Source organism: Elaeis guineensis, chromosome 7, assembly GCF_000442705.2.
Source record: "Elaeis guineensis isolate ETL-2024a chromosome 7, EG11, whole genome shotgun sequence".
In the NCBI taxonomy this organism is placed as follows: Eukaryota; Viridiplantae; Streptophyta; class Magnoliopsida; order Arecales; family Arecaceae; genus Elaeis; species Elaeis guineensis.
In genome coordinates this window covers 96715499-96731147 of record NC_025999.2, presented here as the reverse complement: position 1 = coordinate 96731147, position 15649 = coordinate 96715499, and the positions used below count along the sequence as shown (strand labels likewise).

The 15649-nt window shown below is 43.9% G+C and overlaps 2 protein-coding genes across 4 annotated transcripts; one reads left to right on the top strand and one right to left on the bottom strand.

The window, feature by feature from the left end:
• Positions 1-5755: 5755 nt before the first annotated feature.
• On the top strand, positions 5756-8192 carry LOC105048239 (uncharacterized). 3 transcript variants are annotated; one of them, XM_073260373.1, is made up of 7 exons: positions 5756-6336; positions 6449-6615; positions 6712-6814; positions 6888-7025; positions 7100-7270; positions 7429-7552; positions 7888-8192. In XM_073260373.1, the coding sequence occupies exons 1-7, from the start codon at positions 6058-6060 to the stop codon at positions 7893-7895; spliced, it is 990 nt and encodes a 329-aa protein (XP_073116474.1). In that variant the 5' UTR covers positions 5756-6057; the 3' UTR covers positions 7896-8192. The 3 variants fall into 3 exon arrangements, with proteins under 3 accessions (XP_073116474.1, XP_073116473.1, XP_019707206.1); XM_073260372.1 differs by lacking the exon at positions 7888-8192 and adding an exon at positions 7642-7847 and having other exon boundaries at positions 5761-6336; XM_019851647.3 differs by lacking the exon at positions 7888-8192 and adding an exon at positions 7642-7847 and having other exon boundaries at positions 5766-6336; positions 6909-7025.
• Positions 7780-11233, bottom strand: LOC105048240 (uncharacterized). Its single transcript, XM_010927490.4, has 3 exons — positions 11030-11233; positions 8016-8148; positions 7780-7936 (listed from the first exon to the last, which is right to left on the bottom strand). Exons 1-3 carry the CDS (start codon positions 11191-11193, stop codon positions 7880-7882), a joined length of 354 nt encoding a protein of 117 aa, XP_010925792.1. The 5' UTR covers positions 11194-11233; the 3' UTR covers positions 7780-7879.
• Between the last annotated feature and the right edge of the window lie 4416 nt (positions 11234-15649).

The window sequence follows — 15649 nt, the reverse complement described above, 5'->3', positions numbered from 1 at the left end:
ACGTTGGTTTGCTTTTCTTGTCGTCTTTCTTTTTCGGCCTTCAGGGCTTTGTAATGCATACTTAGCTAGTGAAATGAAAAGAAAATTTTCCATTACCTCTTCTACTCATGTGTTGAGTTGTCATTTGCCGAACTTCTTTCTGTTTTTGCCTTGCTCGATATCGATGTCATTCGAAGGTACCCAATCGTCGTCGCATTGACCTGTCCCTTTTGTTTATGGCCGCAGATTTGTCCGGGACCACTTGAGTTTGACGCTTCCTTTTGGAGTTCGAGCTCGGAGGTCTGAACTTCTCATCGCCTTGAGGAAGCCGTCTTATCCTTGGCCTATGTTGAGAGCTCTCTTGGAGACTGGAGATTTTTGATAAGAATCCCCGTCTTCGCTGAGACGAGGTCCCCTGTATCTTTGACGTAATTTATTTTTCATTTATCGCTGGTGTAGTTCGTCGCTTTCCTTTTTAACTTCCTCCCTTTTTTCTTTTTCTTTTCTCGAGTGAGGGTTTTCCCTCTGCTCTTAGCTGGGTCGCGGGAGCGCGAAGAGGCCATCGAGAAGATTTTCTTTTTCTTATCTGATCTTGAATGATCGGATCTTAGTTGGTGTCAAGATGACGTTCTCCTCATATTCCTGATGTAGTCGATTTCAACTCAGGTTAGGACGAGGTTCTCTTCCTGTTCCTAACAGGGCTGTGGGGGTACATATGGGCATTGCAGGGCCTCTCCTCCCATCTGGTCTAAAGGTAATCGGGCCTTGGACTTTGCTCATGTTAGGGCGAGATTCTCCTCCTGTCCCTAACATGGCTGTGGGGGCACATAAGGACGTTGTAGGGCCTCTCCCCCCATCCGGTCTAAAAATAACCGGGCCTTCGATTTTGCTTATGTTAGGGCGAGGTTCTCCTCCTGTCCCTATCATGGCTGTGGGGGCGCATAAGGGCATTGTAGGGCCTCTTCCCCCATCCAATCTAAGGAGAATCGGGCCTTCGACTTTGCTCATGTTAGGACGAGGTACTCCTCCTGTTCCTAACATGGCCGTTGGGGCACATAAGGGCCGTTATATGGGCCTCTCCCCCCGTCCGATCTTAAAATAACCGGACTTCCAACTTTGCTCACGTTAGGACGAGGTTCTCCTCCTGTTCCTAACATGACTTTATTTTTGTTGTCTGAAGGGGTTATCTCCTGTCGTTACGAGTCCATGCCGAAAGGGAAAGATATGCAAATCTGAAAAGAATCTTGATTTAAAGCAAAGTCATTAGTAATATATTTACAGGTTTTTCAAATCCCATGGTCGTAGAAGGTCTGTTCCCCGTCGAGGTCCTCCATAGATGGAGTTGATGATCCCGATTGGAGGCTGATCTCTGGGCTGCTCTTCCCTCTTCGGTGGCTCAGGTTGCGGCAGGGCCCTTAGCCGATCCTCAATCCTGCGATCAGAACTTCATATTCCGCTCCATTGTTCATTGTAGAAAACTCGAAGCGCAGCGCGTACTCCATGACGATCTCCTCCGGACTGATCAAGATCATACCCGCGCCTGCGCCTAACATGTTGGAGGATCCGTCCACATAGAGGGCCTAAAAGCAATCAGGGGGGTCTGTTTCTTCTTCGGAAGAGTTCAGTCGGGACTTCAGGCCGTCAATTTCACCTTGTTCAGGTTCGGCCTCCTCCGAGATAGTGCATTCTACTATAAAGTCTGTCAATATCTAGACTTTTACTGTCGGCCTAGGTTGATAGTTGATGTCAAATTCTGTGAGCTCGATCGTCCATTTCGCTATCCTCCCGGAAGCATCCGTCCGGTGCAGAATTGCCTTAATCGGCTGGTCGGTGAGCAACGTTACGGTGTGTCCTTGAAATTAAGGTCGGAGCCTTTGGGCTGCAATCAACAGGGCGTAAGTTAGTTTCTCTAATTTAGTATACTTGATTTCGACGTCTCTCAACGCGCAACTGATGTAGTAGATTGGCCGTTGAATTTTTGCTTCTTCCTTGACAAGAACTGCTGCGAGGGCCATAGGGGAGACCGCCAGGTACAAGAATAACTCCTCCCCGGGCTCGGGCTTCGCCAATAGCGGAGGTGAGCCGAGGTAGTTCCTTAGTTCTTCGAATGCCTGTTGACACTCAGTGGTCCAACAGAAGTTCTTCGGCCGCTTGAGGATTTGGAAGAAGGGTAAGCACCGTTCGACCGACCTCGCAACGAAGTGATTCAGGGCTGCCACCCTTCCTGTAAGGCGCTGAACCTCTTTTATCGACTTCGGGGTGGCCATCTCCTGGATGGCACGAATCTTCTCCGGATTGGCTTCAATCCCGCTCCCCGATACCATGAAGCCCAGGAACTTTTCCGAGGTCACTCCGAAAGCACACTCAGTCGGGTTCAGCTTCATCTTATATTTTCAGAGGGCGTCGAAGGTCTCCTAGAGGTCGGCGACGTGGTTCGTCGAAGATTTGCTTTTCACGAGTATGTCGTCCACGTAGACCTCCATGTTGCGGCCGATCTGCTCCTTGAAGATTTTGTTTACCAGCCGCTGATAGGTCGCACATGCATTTTTGAGGCCGAAAGGCATGACCCTGTAACAGTAATGACCATGGTTAGTAATGAAGGCAGTCTTTTCTTCATCTTCTGGTGCCATCCTGATTTGATTATAGCCGGAGAATGCGTCCATAAAGGTGAGAAGCTCATGGCCCAAGGTTGCATCCACCAGTTGATCAATTCTGGACAGAGGGTAGCTGTCCTTTGGGCAAGCTTTATTCAACTTTTTGAAGTCTATACACATCCTCCACTTGCCGTTTGCCTTTTTGACTAGGACAATGTTGAAAATTCAGTCAGGATAATTGACTTCTCTAATGAATCCGGCCTTCAGGAGTTTATCCACTTCCTCGGCTATCGCTTTTTACCTTTCCGGTGCATGACCTCAGATTTTTTCTTTCGTCGGCCGATGCTTTGGATCAACGGCCAGACGATGTTCCATGACCTCTGCGTCAATCCCCGGCATGTCCGTTGGAACCCAAGCGAAAACATCTGCATTCTTTTGTAGGAAATCAACGAGCTGCGTCCGTACCTCTTCCCCCAGGTTGGAGCCGATCTTCACCACATGCTCTGTATTCCCATCATTCAAGTGGATCGAAACCAGATCTTCCATTGGCCCGCCCCTTTCCTCAGCGAGGTCGTCACGGGCGTCCAATCCATCAACCGAACAGAGGTCAGATTGGTCACTTCTTTGCAAGGCTATGTTGTAGCAGTGTCTAGCCAGGGCTTGATCTCCCTTGACTTCTCTGACCCCCTGGTTAGTAGAAAATTTCAATTTCAGATGGTAGGTCGACACACGGCCTGAAGGGCATTGAGGTCAGGTCGACCGAGGATTGCGTTGTAGGCTGACGACGCCTTCACCACTAGGAAATCCACCAGAGCTCTGGATTGTCTTGGATATCGACCCGCAACTACAGTCAAAGTTATTACCCCCTCCACCGGGATAACATCACCGGTAAGCCCTATTAGAGGGGAGCTAATCGACCTCAAACGACCGTCAAAGATGGACATTTTTGAGAAGGCATCGTAAAACAAAATATCGGCCGAACTTTTATTGTCGATAAGAATACGGCGCACATCGTAATTGGCTATATTTAAAGAAACTACAACCGCATCGTTATGAGGGAATTGAACTCTCCGAGCATCTTCCTCAGTAAAGATTATGGATTTCTCAATCCTTTGTCGCTTGGGAGGTCTAGCCAATACACCGGTTGTTCCCTGTCGGGATTCTCCTGAGATGGTGTTGGTGAAACCGGTCGGAGGTCGATTATCGGGCCACTCCATGCCGACTGCTGTCGTCGGAGGAAGAGGAGCCTGAGAAATCGGAGATGAGGCTGGGGCTTGCGGAGCTTGCTGAGATCTGACCACGGAGGCCGTTGACCGCCTGGTGGTTGCCTCCTAGGGAGGCACCAGGTGGAGATCAGGCAGGAAGCTGGAGGAGAAGGTGTCGGAGAAGATGACCGAAGGTGATCCCGTTGAGCGCTCCTTTAAGAATAAGGGTACTGCGAAGACACAGCCCCTTCCTATAGCGCCAATCCTGTTGGTGCAAAAATCCGCCGGCGTCGGAGAAGCTGGAGTAGAGGGAGTCGCGGTCGCCGTCGGGACCTGCAAAGGAAGTCTAAACCGGAGTTGGGGGTGCTCCGACAAGACCCTCTGACGCTCAAATCAGTTCTCTGCCTCAACAAGAATGGAGTGCTCGAATGAAAATTTTTGCAGAGTTTTGAGATAGAGATTAGAGCTTAGAGAATAACGTATCTGGGGTCCCCTTTTTATAGGCGGAGGATGTAACAGACTGATAGCGACGTTTGTAACCGCCTGGTAGTGGGTCGTTCAAGGTCATAAGAAATTTGTTGCAGAGAGTAGTGGCGTCAGGGGCTGTTTAGAGCCACGTGGAGCTTGTCGCAGGGAGTGGAGTAGTGTCTGTTGTCGCGACTTGTCAGAGAGTGGTGGAGCTGCGCGGAATCCGTCACAGAAAGTGGAGCAGAGTCGTGGCCATTACTGTGGCCTGCCAGGGAGTCCAGGCCTGTCGGCCGAAGCTCGATTGAGGTGTCCGGCAGAGAGAGGTGGCTCTCCATCTGAGAGGAGCTCGGATGTTGCTGGCGAGCCCTCCACCGTTGGGTGCCTTGGGCGCTAGTACTGCAGGCGATGGTCATTTGCTGTAGAAGCTCAATCAGAGGCTTTCCGTAGATGAAGTTCGATTTCACACAGAATTTGGCAGAAGGTCGATCGGCAGTGGATGTCAGATGGCGCTGGAAAGGTTCATCTGTTGGAGAGGTCCGGCTGCTGGAGCCCGTATGTCGTAGGAGTTCGTCCGAAATCTGTCCGCTACAAAAGTTCGATCGAAGTCCGGTCTCCGTAGAAGTCCGGATGGGGATCATTTGTCGAGGAATCTCGGCCGAAGCCTGCCTGCAATAGAAGTTCGGAAAGAATTCGCTCACAATAGAAGCTCAGGTGGAGGCTTACAGTAGAAATCCGATGTGGACCGTTCGTAGTAGAAATTCGAAGCAGACCACTTGTAGTGGTAGCTCGGAACAGACCGCTTGTGGTAGAAGTTCGGAGCAGACCGCTTGTGGTGGGGGCTCGGAGTCCGGCCCTTGCCAGAATTCGGATGAGGCCCACTTGCGATAGGAGCTCAAGGCTGAAGTCCAGCTCCCGTAGGAGCTCGGACGAAGTCTACCTGCAGTATGAGTTCGGGAAAGAAATCCGACTCCCGTAGGAGCTCGGATGAAATCCAGAAGGCGGTCGACCGCCGTAGAAACTTGGATAGAATCCGTCCGTCGTGGAGATCTGCTGTTGAAAAAGTTTGACCACTGACGAACTGACGAAGTTCTGAAAGAAATTCGGATTGGAGTCGATTGAATCCTGTTGGAAAAGATCTGGAAGAGATCCGGAGAACGGTTGATCCTTGTAGGAGATCGGCCGATAGTAGAATCCAGAGAGCACTTGGAGCAGCCTGATAGACGACCGAAGAAGCTTATCGCTGGAGAAGTCCGGGAGATGCGGCAGGAGTTCGTCCGTCGGAGAAATCCGGTCGACACTTGTGGAAGAAGCTGTGGGAGTTTATCCATCGGCAGAACTTGGGAATATTGTAGAAGCTCGGCCGCCGGAGAGGTTCGGAAAGATGTCGCCCAAAGTCGGACGTCGGTAGAGTCTCGGGAGGATCACTCTTGATACGAACTTCGACTGGAGGGTATTTTATACCCAACAAAATTCTTTTCAGTAACGTGAACGACTATATTCCAATCAACCCCGTCACAAAAATATGACCATTATTTCACATCAATTTTCCAACTATCTCCCAAGGCAAGGAAAATAGACGCCATTCCAGCAACAGAACTGCACCACCATCAAGAACCAAATCGGCTCTAGCTTCGATGGAAATGGTCAGCGCCAGCAACTGATCCAACAATAGCGGGCCTGGCTTATATAAGTTTGGTGCTTACACACGATAAGGACGCGACAAAGACAACAATAGATTGTAAATAGAGCTGAAGCATAGAAGATAAGGTGGCTCAACTGCTTCAGGGTGAGAGGTCTCTGGTGTCTCACAGATGGATGACTCAGGTGAGAAGAAACTGGCACTCTTCGATGTCGGGCAGTGCAAAGAAGCCTACCAAATGGGCTTCCTAATAGGGCAGAGATTCTCAGATCTGATTCAAAGCAGGGTGGCCACTGACCTCATCCTTCAACAGCAGCTCCTCCCTTTCGCCGGCACCGCAGAGGCTCAGCTGCTCATTGAAGCACTCTGCACTGCTAATAGACAGATGTTTCCAAGATACTGGGATGAACTGTTAGGAACAGCTGCAGGGAGCGGCATCCCAATTATCCATGTAATATTTCTACTTCACCATGGCTTTATATTCATTGTCCTCTGCTAAACTTTCCAAACAGTAGTAGTAGCAGAAAGATGTTATAGCTGGTTAACTGAATGCTTTTGAGCAGATAATATTGCTAAATTTTAGGAAGGAAATACTTCCCTTTATTCTGAAGAAAGAAGACACTCAAGAAGAAGTGACTGATGATGACTGTTCAGATGTTCTTGTGGTAAATGACTCCATGGCCATTGCCGCACACAACGAAGATGCAAACATAGCTTTAATCGGTCACACGTAATCATCAAACCTTCTCCATAGATCAATATTAAGCAAACAAGGTCATCTGTCGTATTAAACTCAGTCAGTACTTTGAAATTTTATGGGCTGCAGCTATTTGGTGAGGGCCATGCTGCCGAATGGAGTATCATTCACTGCTTACACTTATGCTGGCGAGCTTCCAACCTGTGCGTTTGGCTTCAACAGCTGTGGCTTGGTAAGATCTGTCCACTGTAATAAACTCACAAGGCTTTTCATAAGTCATGCAAAATGCTGAAGCAAATGGCTAGTTACATGGACCTCTATATCAGGCATTCACACTTAATTCAGTGCCTCCAACGCGAGAGGAAATCATCGCAGGAGGTATCGGACGTAATTTTATATCACGAGATCTTCTGGAAGCCACTGGCCTTGGTGATGCCTTGAATGTAAGACACTTTCTGGTATCAACAGATGATTAACATTGATAACTTACCAATGCTGACATGGTTCCCGACTGCAGAGACTTCACTCATCCAATGCTTCTGTTGGACACAGCTATAACTTGGTGGATGTCAGAAGCCGCAGAATTGTAAATGTAGAAACAGCATCTGGCAAACGCTGTTTGGTTCATGAGGTTGGGAGAACACCTGTCTTCCATGCAAACATGTACCTCCACCTTGAAGTACAGCAGGTGAACCATAGATTATAGAATTTAGACACAAACTAGGAGATCAGACACAGAGATAGATGATACTGTGAAAAATTATGGATTTATGCATCACATAATTTAACAGAACAATGCAAAATTAGTGCTCTAATCTAAATTCAGTTCATTGTTTTCAAGTGAAGGTACAAGATGAGAACTCTATCAGCAGACAGAACAGGGCAGCTCAACTTTCAGCAGACTCAAAAGAAAAAGTACTCTCAATTCTTGGAGATTGTGTGGATAAAAAATATCCCATCTACATGACAGGTGATTCAATTTGGGGTCTTCCCCACAAATATAATCCTTCAAGTGTGTCCTCTGTTCCACTTGATTCAGATTACTTCTACCCATTTCAGGTCCAACATTATATACTCTTTGCACAGCACTGATTGATCTGGATGAACAAACAATCACCATATATGAAGGCAACCCAGAGAAAAAACTTGTATCTTATGCTCTTCCAGTATTCTAGTAGAAGAAGCCCTTGCTAGCCACAATAAAATTATTAATCTGACTGCTGCTGAGAACTCAAAATTTATACCATATCAGGATTTTAATCTTATTTTAGTCTGCAAATAAAATTTTTTGAAACCATCATGCAGGTTCATGAAGACCCAACATATGCCCAACAAGGCAACGCAAAGCTGCCACCTGTACAACTAAGCCAACCCAGTTAAACAACATACATCATCTTGGATATATTTATGGAAGTATGTATGGAAAGCACTACCTTGCCATGGATCTCATATTTAATGGGACCATCCAACTCGGCTCCTAACGTGATTAGTTTTGTAACTGTGCTGTTTATGTCTGCTACCGTGAAGGATAGCATAGAAGAGTAACCTTTCTGCATGGCAAGATCACTGTGACATCACAATTAGAAATAAGAGTGGAGACTTCTAACAAATTCAAAGGAATGCATGATACAAGATTATCTCTAAGACTTCTAGAAAGATTATCTCTAAGATTTCTGGAAAGAAAAAAATAAATAAATAATATATATATATATATATATAGAGAGAGAGAGAGAGAGGATAACAAAAGTAGAAACCAAATTCCGCATCTAACTAAACTCTCAAAGTTATTGTTTTCCATCTCACCATCATGATTTATGAGATTGCTGCTGGAGACAAGCACTCCACATGCTATGACACAAATTTAGTATTAGAAGCAGCTATTCACAATACACAGATATGCCATAAAATTCTTTATATGCCATATACATAATTATGAGCAACAGACACCCTTGCTAGGCCTTCAGCCAGGCTTTCAGGTCCCTGAACCAGTTTAGACACCCAGATTGGACCCAACAACCAGCCTCCTGTCCCTACATGGGCCTTTTGGCTTCACGATCAGGCACGCAACCACTAAACTGACATGCAAGGTGTCACTGGAATGGAAAGCATGTGCAGGGCAATATGTATGACAATATGTACCTAAAGTTGACTGAGCTACAGTTACATTCTTTCATGCCAGGACCACTAGTTGCATGCAATGCAGCTCCATCTAAACGGGACCATAAACCATAGTCCCACCATATGCAAGGAATATGTTCATTGCACATAATTCTTATCATAAAAAAAAATACATAAGTTGGCACACATTAACTTGTCATCAGATGCAATGGCCATATTCAGCCCCATCGCAAGCAGTGGACCAGCTCTGTTCAAATAGAACCATTAGACCAAGAATACTAGGTCACAAATGACCCAGCCATGATAAAAAAAAAAAGAGAAGATGACTGGGTTCTTTGATGATATAATCCATGTCAAAGTTACAAATTGTGAACAGCACTGGTATACTACTTATGATATTTTTATTTTCCAATCAAGATTCACATTAAAAATGATTTAAACACAAAAATTCTGAAAACAGTGCTGAAATTGAGTGAAATCAGATCTTTTTGAATTGACAAGGAAGAAGGAATTTTAAGTAACTGAAATATGATTTATAATTAGATTGAGCAGGAGAAACAAATAGAAGAGGTCAAAGGGTTTCTGCCAAAATCCCCAAATCTATGATGTGTGGCCGCACGCATTTGTTCACAAATATTCATCAAAATACAACTTTATATTCATGGTCCTTCTTCATTCCCATATCACATAACTTATCAACTTCATTAAGAATAATCAAAATTTATGAACAACAGAATTAGAACCTAAATTAGTAAACTGTAACTTTAACAGTAATGAACAAAATAGTTCTTCTTCAAGTCCTCTAAAAGCAACTTAAAAATCAATTGAATACACAAGATGATTAAAAAAAAGGGATTCTTAAAACATCAACATAGATCACATCATACTTTGTACTATCATCAAAATCTGCTATGATGCATTGTTGCGTCAGAACTCTAGTTCTCGAGTAGTCATTCTTGACTCATGAAATTGATGATGGATCATTCTTAGAGAACAATTAGCACCTTCATTTTGCATACTTGTCTCTTGGAATTCAATTTGAATAATACACTACTGGCAGTGATTGTCCACTAGCAATGAGATTGCATATGAATGAGAATTTGAGCACACAGGCTGAGTGCGCGAGCGAGCAAGAGTGAGAGTGAGAGTGAGAGTGAGAGTGAGAGAGAGAGAGAGAGAGTTAAAATCCATTTTTATTAGTTAGAAGGAATAGATCTTCAAGGTAATATTAGAATATATTGTTCGATGATATTATATTTGTTGTATGTCTAATTCCATCTTTGATGTTGGTAATTAGCACTTCAGTACTTTTGTTAGTGAAATATCTACTCTCCTATAGGGATTCACAAAACTCAAACAACCATTGACACATTAGGATTTAACCATGCTTGACTTTGATAAATTATGATAGTGATTACTCACATGAAGAGTAGAATAAATACTTTATGAAGCAGAGGCAGGATTCTGAAGCAAGTGCAACATGCAAGATAGAAGCTTGAAACTATGAAGATGCTCAAAGATGAATCAAGGCTAGTTAGTTATGCTTATACCTAAATGAAATCTGTATCTTCAATAATAAACAAAAAAAAAAAAAAGACAAAAGCATCAAGGAAACAAATGAAAGAGAAAGACTTGTACTTTATGGTGCCTGGTTAAGGAATCGATCCATAGATCTTCCCTTATACATATTACATCTTTCTGAAAAACTTCCTTAGTTCCCTATCATTCCTCACTTTCTTTTCATATGCCATTTCTCAATTTTTTCATAGATCATTTTCCTTGAATACCAATCCGTTCAATATAGGAATCTCCTTTAACTCGACTAATTACCCTACCCTTTTTTCCCTTGCTTCCTCTGCCATCTTCTTAGTTCAGCATTGAATTCACAGTGCACAATCATGTAGGTTTTAAAAAGTAAAAATAGCTCATTTTAGCGCTACATTGCATGAGAACGCAAACTGTTCGTCGATTCAAAATCGCAAATACTAGGATACCTCTCTGTAACTCGAGAAATCTCAAATTACTTTTACATAAACAACTGCAGCAGATCTTATCGATATCGGCACACACAACTTGCAATGTTTCTCCATCTTTTCACTGTCTAATAGCCTTGATTAAGATTATCTGTGCCTTTTCTTTTTTATTTCATCGAAACTGCATCCAGTGTAGCTATGATGAAGAGGAAACCCTTCCAAATGGGCGTGTGCACTCTTTCAAAGAGTAAAATCCAGAATTTTAATTCAAGAAAAAAATTTATTGGGTTACATACAAGCCAAAGCTCATGCGAAAGATGGAAAAGATAAAAGATAGAGGTGAAGAAGAAAGAGACCTGGGGGATTGCATGAGGGCAAGCTTTAGGGGGCCATTCTGGAGCTCGGCCCAACGGGGAGTGCAGACATTGATGCTGAAATCGTGTCCTTCGGAGTAGAATCGAGCAGCCCTGGGCACATCCCTGTGGAGATGAAGCACCCATCGAAACGCTGCGGTGGCCATGGCGGCCCTCGGAAGAACTCGGGAGGATGAGTTACGTCTACGGGTGGGACTTTAAAACGGTCCTGCTATGCCGCTCCTTTTTTATATTTGAGTTAGAGAAATTCTTCGTGCACCGCGGGCGGTGTAGAAAATCGGACCTAAAACGCACCGTCTCGTCCAATCGAGCCGCATAATCATCTTCATTATTTTTTTAATATTTATAAATTAATTTTTTATTTAAAAATTTTATATAATAAAAATATTTTTATTTTAAAAAAATTATGATATTTTATAACATAATATAGTCTAAAATATTATAATATGATCTAAAATATCGAAAGAATATTTTTGCTGATCACTGTTCAACACGTATTTAATATCTGTAAATCGATTTTTTTATTTAAAAATTTTGAACGATAAATTTTTTTTTTATTTTTTTAAAAAAATTATGATATTTTATATATATTATAGGTGCAAGATATCATAATATAGACATAAAATATTATATTTTTTTAAAAAAATAAAAATATTTTTATCATTTAAAATTTTTAAACAAAAAAATCAATATATAAACTTTAAATGCGCGTTGGAAAGTGGTTACTACGTCGATCAATCGGACGAGATGGTGCACTCCACATCAGATTTTGTACGCCACCCACAATGCACAAAGAATTTCACTTTGAGTTATGATTTTGGGCTTGGATCCGATCCAATAATTGATCGACTCTGATCAGACTTTTAGGTCGTTCGACTCGAGATAGATTAAGCACAATCCTAAATCTAATTTGAAATATTTGATTTTATGTCAGAACAAAATTAGTTTTCTACAGCTAAAATATAACTATTAGTAATTAAATATAAAATTATTAAATTTCTTTCAAATATTTTTTAATTTGATTCAAGTTTTTGATCATTCTTTAAACATGTATATTAATATGCTTGAAGGCATTATAAGTAAAAAATCCAGCAAAACAAATAAGCAGAATGCAAATATTTAAATATAATTAAGTGGAAAAAAAGATAAGGGAAGATGCAATTGTTGAGATAAACAAAGAGACAATAGGTTAAACTAGAATCCGTTCAATGAATAGGGAAAGACATTTAGAGGAGAGAAAAAGGAAGTTTATATGAGTCAATATTTTAGGTTGGACTAGACCGAATTCGAATCAGATTGGGCCTGCTTTTTGTTGAACCGAATTACACACAAATGATGTACAAGTTGTATCGAATGGGATCGAGCACAAAAATACAAGAACTGGACTCAATCCATATTTTAGATCCAATTTTTGAGACTGACCCAATTCACAGGTCTTCATTTACAGATAGGGTCAAATTTAATAGGGTGAGGACTTGGTCAGTTCTAATAGAGTTGAGACTGGATCTGGTCCGAGGTCCGGTCTTCAAAACACAAATTTTTTGAGACCGGTCTATTTTTCTTTGTTCCAGATATCATCTCATTTCTGTGAGTGAACAACAGATCACCAGCCTAATAAAATATACACATTTTGCTTTGCTTCTGAGAACAAACGGCCTTCATGATCTTGAGAGGAAGGAGAGAGAGAGAGAGATTCCAAACTTCTTAGCAAACTTTTAGTTGAGGTGATGTACAGCTATACGATATGAAGAAAATGTATCAGTTTCTAAGTATTTGCCCAAGGGCGTGGGGTAGAGGAAGAGAGGATAGAGAGGGAATTATGGACCTTTATTAGCATACAAGAAGATTTAAAATTTGTGACGTGCCAATCTAGTTGCAGGTTGAAACAAAGATCAAAAGCAGTTAAATTCGGGGAAGCAGAGTCGCAAGTTCTTTATCCCCAATACATTAAAGCAATCAATTAATAACCACTTAATACCTCTAATTTCTAGCTCTACTTCTATCAAGCCATGGCGCCTAGCCAACTAAGGACACCTACTAAAATCCTACAAGTTGGTATAACCCCAAAACTCCCAATAACTAAACTAAGTGAGATCACTCTTCCCACATGTGAGATCTTAATGTATCTCTAGCAAAATCTAAAATGTCAGATTGTGTTTTCCATGATCGTGGACACTTTTGCTGTTTTGCATCTCCCCTAGTCTGTTTATGACAAATATTTGTGATATAATATTGATGGCTTACACCATGAGCTACAAATGTAATGTATCACCTTCATCATCTCAGGGCCTTGGTATGGAATCTTCAGTGTAGAACATAATAGTCTTTTAAGGGGAAAGATACTTCATCAAGGTGCCTCATAGAAGTAAATGCTGTGGCAGATTAAAGTCCGCCAGATGCGTGGCTGGGACTCAGCAACTTAAGGCTAATAATTGACCCGGAAATCTTTTGGCCTGACTTGTTTGACTTTTCCCAATATGATATTAGGTGAATTACCACACTTTTTCTAATATTTTTCACTTCTTCTATCATCTTAACATAGGCTGTTTGTTCCCACGCCAGCACTCCCTGGGAAGGTGAGGTTGTGGTTTCAGATGTAAAATTCACGTTGCCCTCTCTTTCAATGCACCACCTCAAGTTTTGTAGTAAAATACTTGGAGCACAGTCCATCATATTTCACTGAAAGTGTGTATGCATGCATGGTATATCTCCTTTAAACTATAGCCAAAAAAAAAAAAAAAGAATCTTGTGGACATCACCTTTATATATATATATATATATATATATATATATATATATATATATATATATATATATATATATATATATGTTGCGGCCAATCCCCTCATCGCCTGATCGCCAGGAACGAGCACCTGCAAAGAAAAGTCCACACTGACTGGAGATGCCTCCAGCGGGGACCCTCCGACGGTCAAGTCAGAGAGGAGACTAGACAACAGTAGAGAGAAATCAGGGGACTCAGCGATGGAGGGAGGGAGAGAGCCCTCCTGTAAGCTACTGCCTTACCTCGTTTTATAGTAGGAGGTGATATGGTCCCACCGTCGGTGATGTAGATAACTGAAGAGTTGTCAAATCGTCGGGGGATTGTCATGTCGTCGACGGGCTGACAGGTCCTATGAATTAATTCGCATCCTTGACAGGACAGCGCCTCAGGTTCCTGGCAGAACAATGCCCCCTGACGGTTACACTGCCTGTCCTTGACAGGACTGCAGCCCATGCCATTGGTTCGGCGTTTTTGAAAGGGGCCGACCGACTATATATCGGATTTTAACTGTCGGGCGGCGACTCGAGAGCACGGTCGGCGTCTAGAAAAATCTGTAGAGGTCGGGCGTCGGTTGTCCAACCCGACAAGGAGTCGGCGATGTCCCACCCGACAGGGGATCGGCGATATAGGGTCAGTTTCGGGTGATCGGAGGTAGTGTTGGGCTGTTTGGCCGACACGCTCGGGCAGGGCATCATCGGTAGTCACTGTCGGTGTCGTCTGTTGTCGGACAGGCAAAATGGGTCGGCATCGAGACCCGTCGGTGAGTCGGCATCGGTGAGTCGACGTCGGTGAGTCGGCGTCAGGGTCAGTCGGTATATCCCAACAGTTGTCCCCCCACTCCTGAGCCTGATGTCACGTCAGCCCGTGTTTCCACGTGGGTGAGGCGTCGGGTGAAAGGAGTGGATCTTCATTGCGTCATGCCCTGATCCCACTGATCTCACCAACGGACGATCCGGATAAATTGGTGTCAGATGATTTGATGTCCGACGATTCGGTGTCAGACGATCTGATGTCAGACGTCTTTTGGAGAATGCAGACCGCCGTCTGGCACTCCTTTGGGAGCGCGGACCACCGTCAGGTGTCCCATCAGGAACACGGACCACCGTCAGTGAATTAATTCTAAGACGTGGTTCTTCCACCACGCGTCGGGAGGTCGTTGGGCCGGAGTCGTTCGTGCGGATGAAGGCGACATGGCCTGATCTGGGACGGGTGCGTCGAATCGTCGGGACGGAGGAGGGCCTGGATGCTGCCACATGTCAATCATCCGAGAGGTCCTCGTCGGTGCGCCCTCATCCCGACCGTCGAGGGGCCCTATATATATGGGGTCGCTGGTATTCAAAACCTTATTTTTGCGGTTCTACTGCCGAGACTCTGCCCGAGGGGTCCCCTTGTCCCAGGTAGTTGCTTCTGCTCCCATTTCTTGAGAAGTCCTTTCGTGACTTCTGTCTCCTTCCGCCTTCTCCCTGCTTCTTTTAGAATTCTTTCCCCTTCTTCTTCTTCTTCTTTTTCTTTTTCCTGGTTCTGGCGTCATGGCCAGGACTTCTCCTCGGGGAGCTCAGTCGGGGAATCCGACTGATGATCTTCGATCGACCCCGGAGATGGAGGTTTCTTCACTTTCGGGGTCGAATATCGATCGGCTTCGGGATCAGTACAGTATCTTGGAGCAGTTCCGACTCTTCGCCCCTGGGGCCGGGGGATGGGTCAACAACCCGTCCGTGGGTCAGGTGGCTCTGTACGTCGAGGATCTTCAGGCTGGTCTTCATCTCCCGATTTCGGAGTTTGTCCGAAACCTTCTGGATTATTACGGACTTTGTCCGGCA

What these genes read in the sequence shown, in the direction of transcription:
- LOC105048239 (XM_073260372.1), top strand. Translation starts at nt 6,058, where the DNA reads ATGGATGACTCAGGTGAGAAGAAACTGGCACTCTTCGATGTCGGGCAG. An exon ending in ATAGCTTTAATCGGTCACAC is followed by an intron (nt 6,616 to 6,711) that starts GTAATCATCAAA and finishes TATGGGCTGCAG; the next exon opens with CTATTTGGTGAGGGCCATGC. An exon ending in GCTTCAACAGCTGTGGCTTG is followed by an intron (nt 6,815 to 6,887) that starts GTAAGATCTGTC and finishes GCAAATGGCTAG; the next exon opens with TTACATGGACCTCTATATCA.
- LOC105048240 (XM_010927490.4), bottom strand. Translation starts at nt 11,193, where the DNA reads ATGGCCACCGCAGCGTTTCGATGGGTGCTTCATCTCCACAGGGATGTG. An exon ending in GCCCTCATGCAATCCCCCAG is followed by an intron (nt 8,149 to 11,029) that starts GTCTCTTTCTTC and finishes GTGATGTCACAG; the next exon opens with TGATCTTGCCATGCAGAAAG. An exon ending in AATATGAGATCCATGGCAAG is followed by an intron (nt 7,937 to 8,015) that starts GTAGTGCTTTCC and finishes TTAGTTGTACAG; the next exon opens with GTGGCAGCTTTGCGTTGCCT.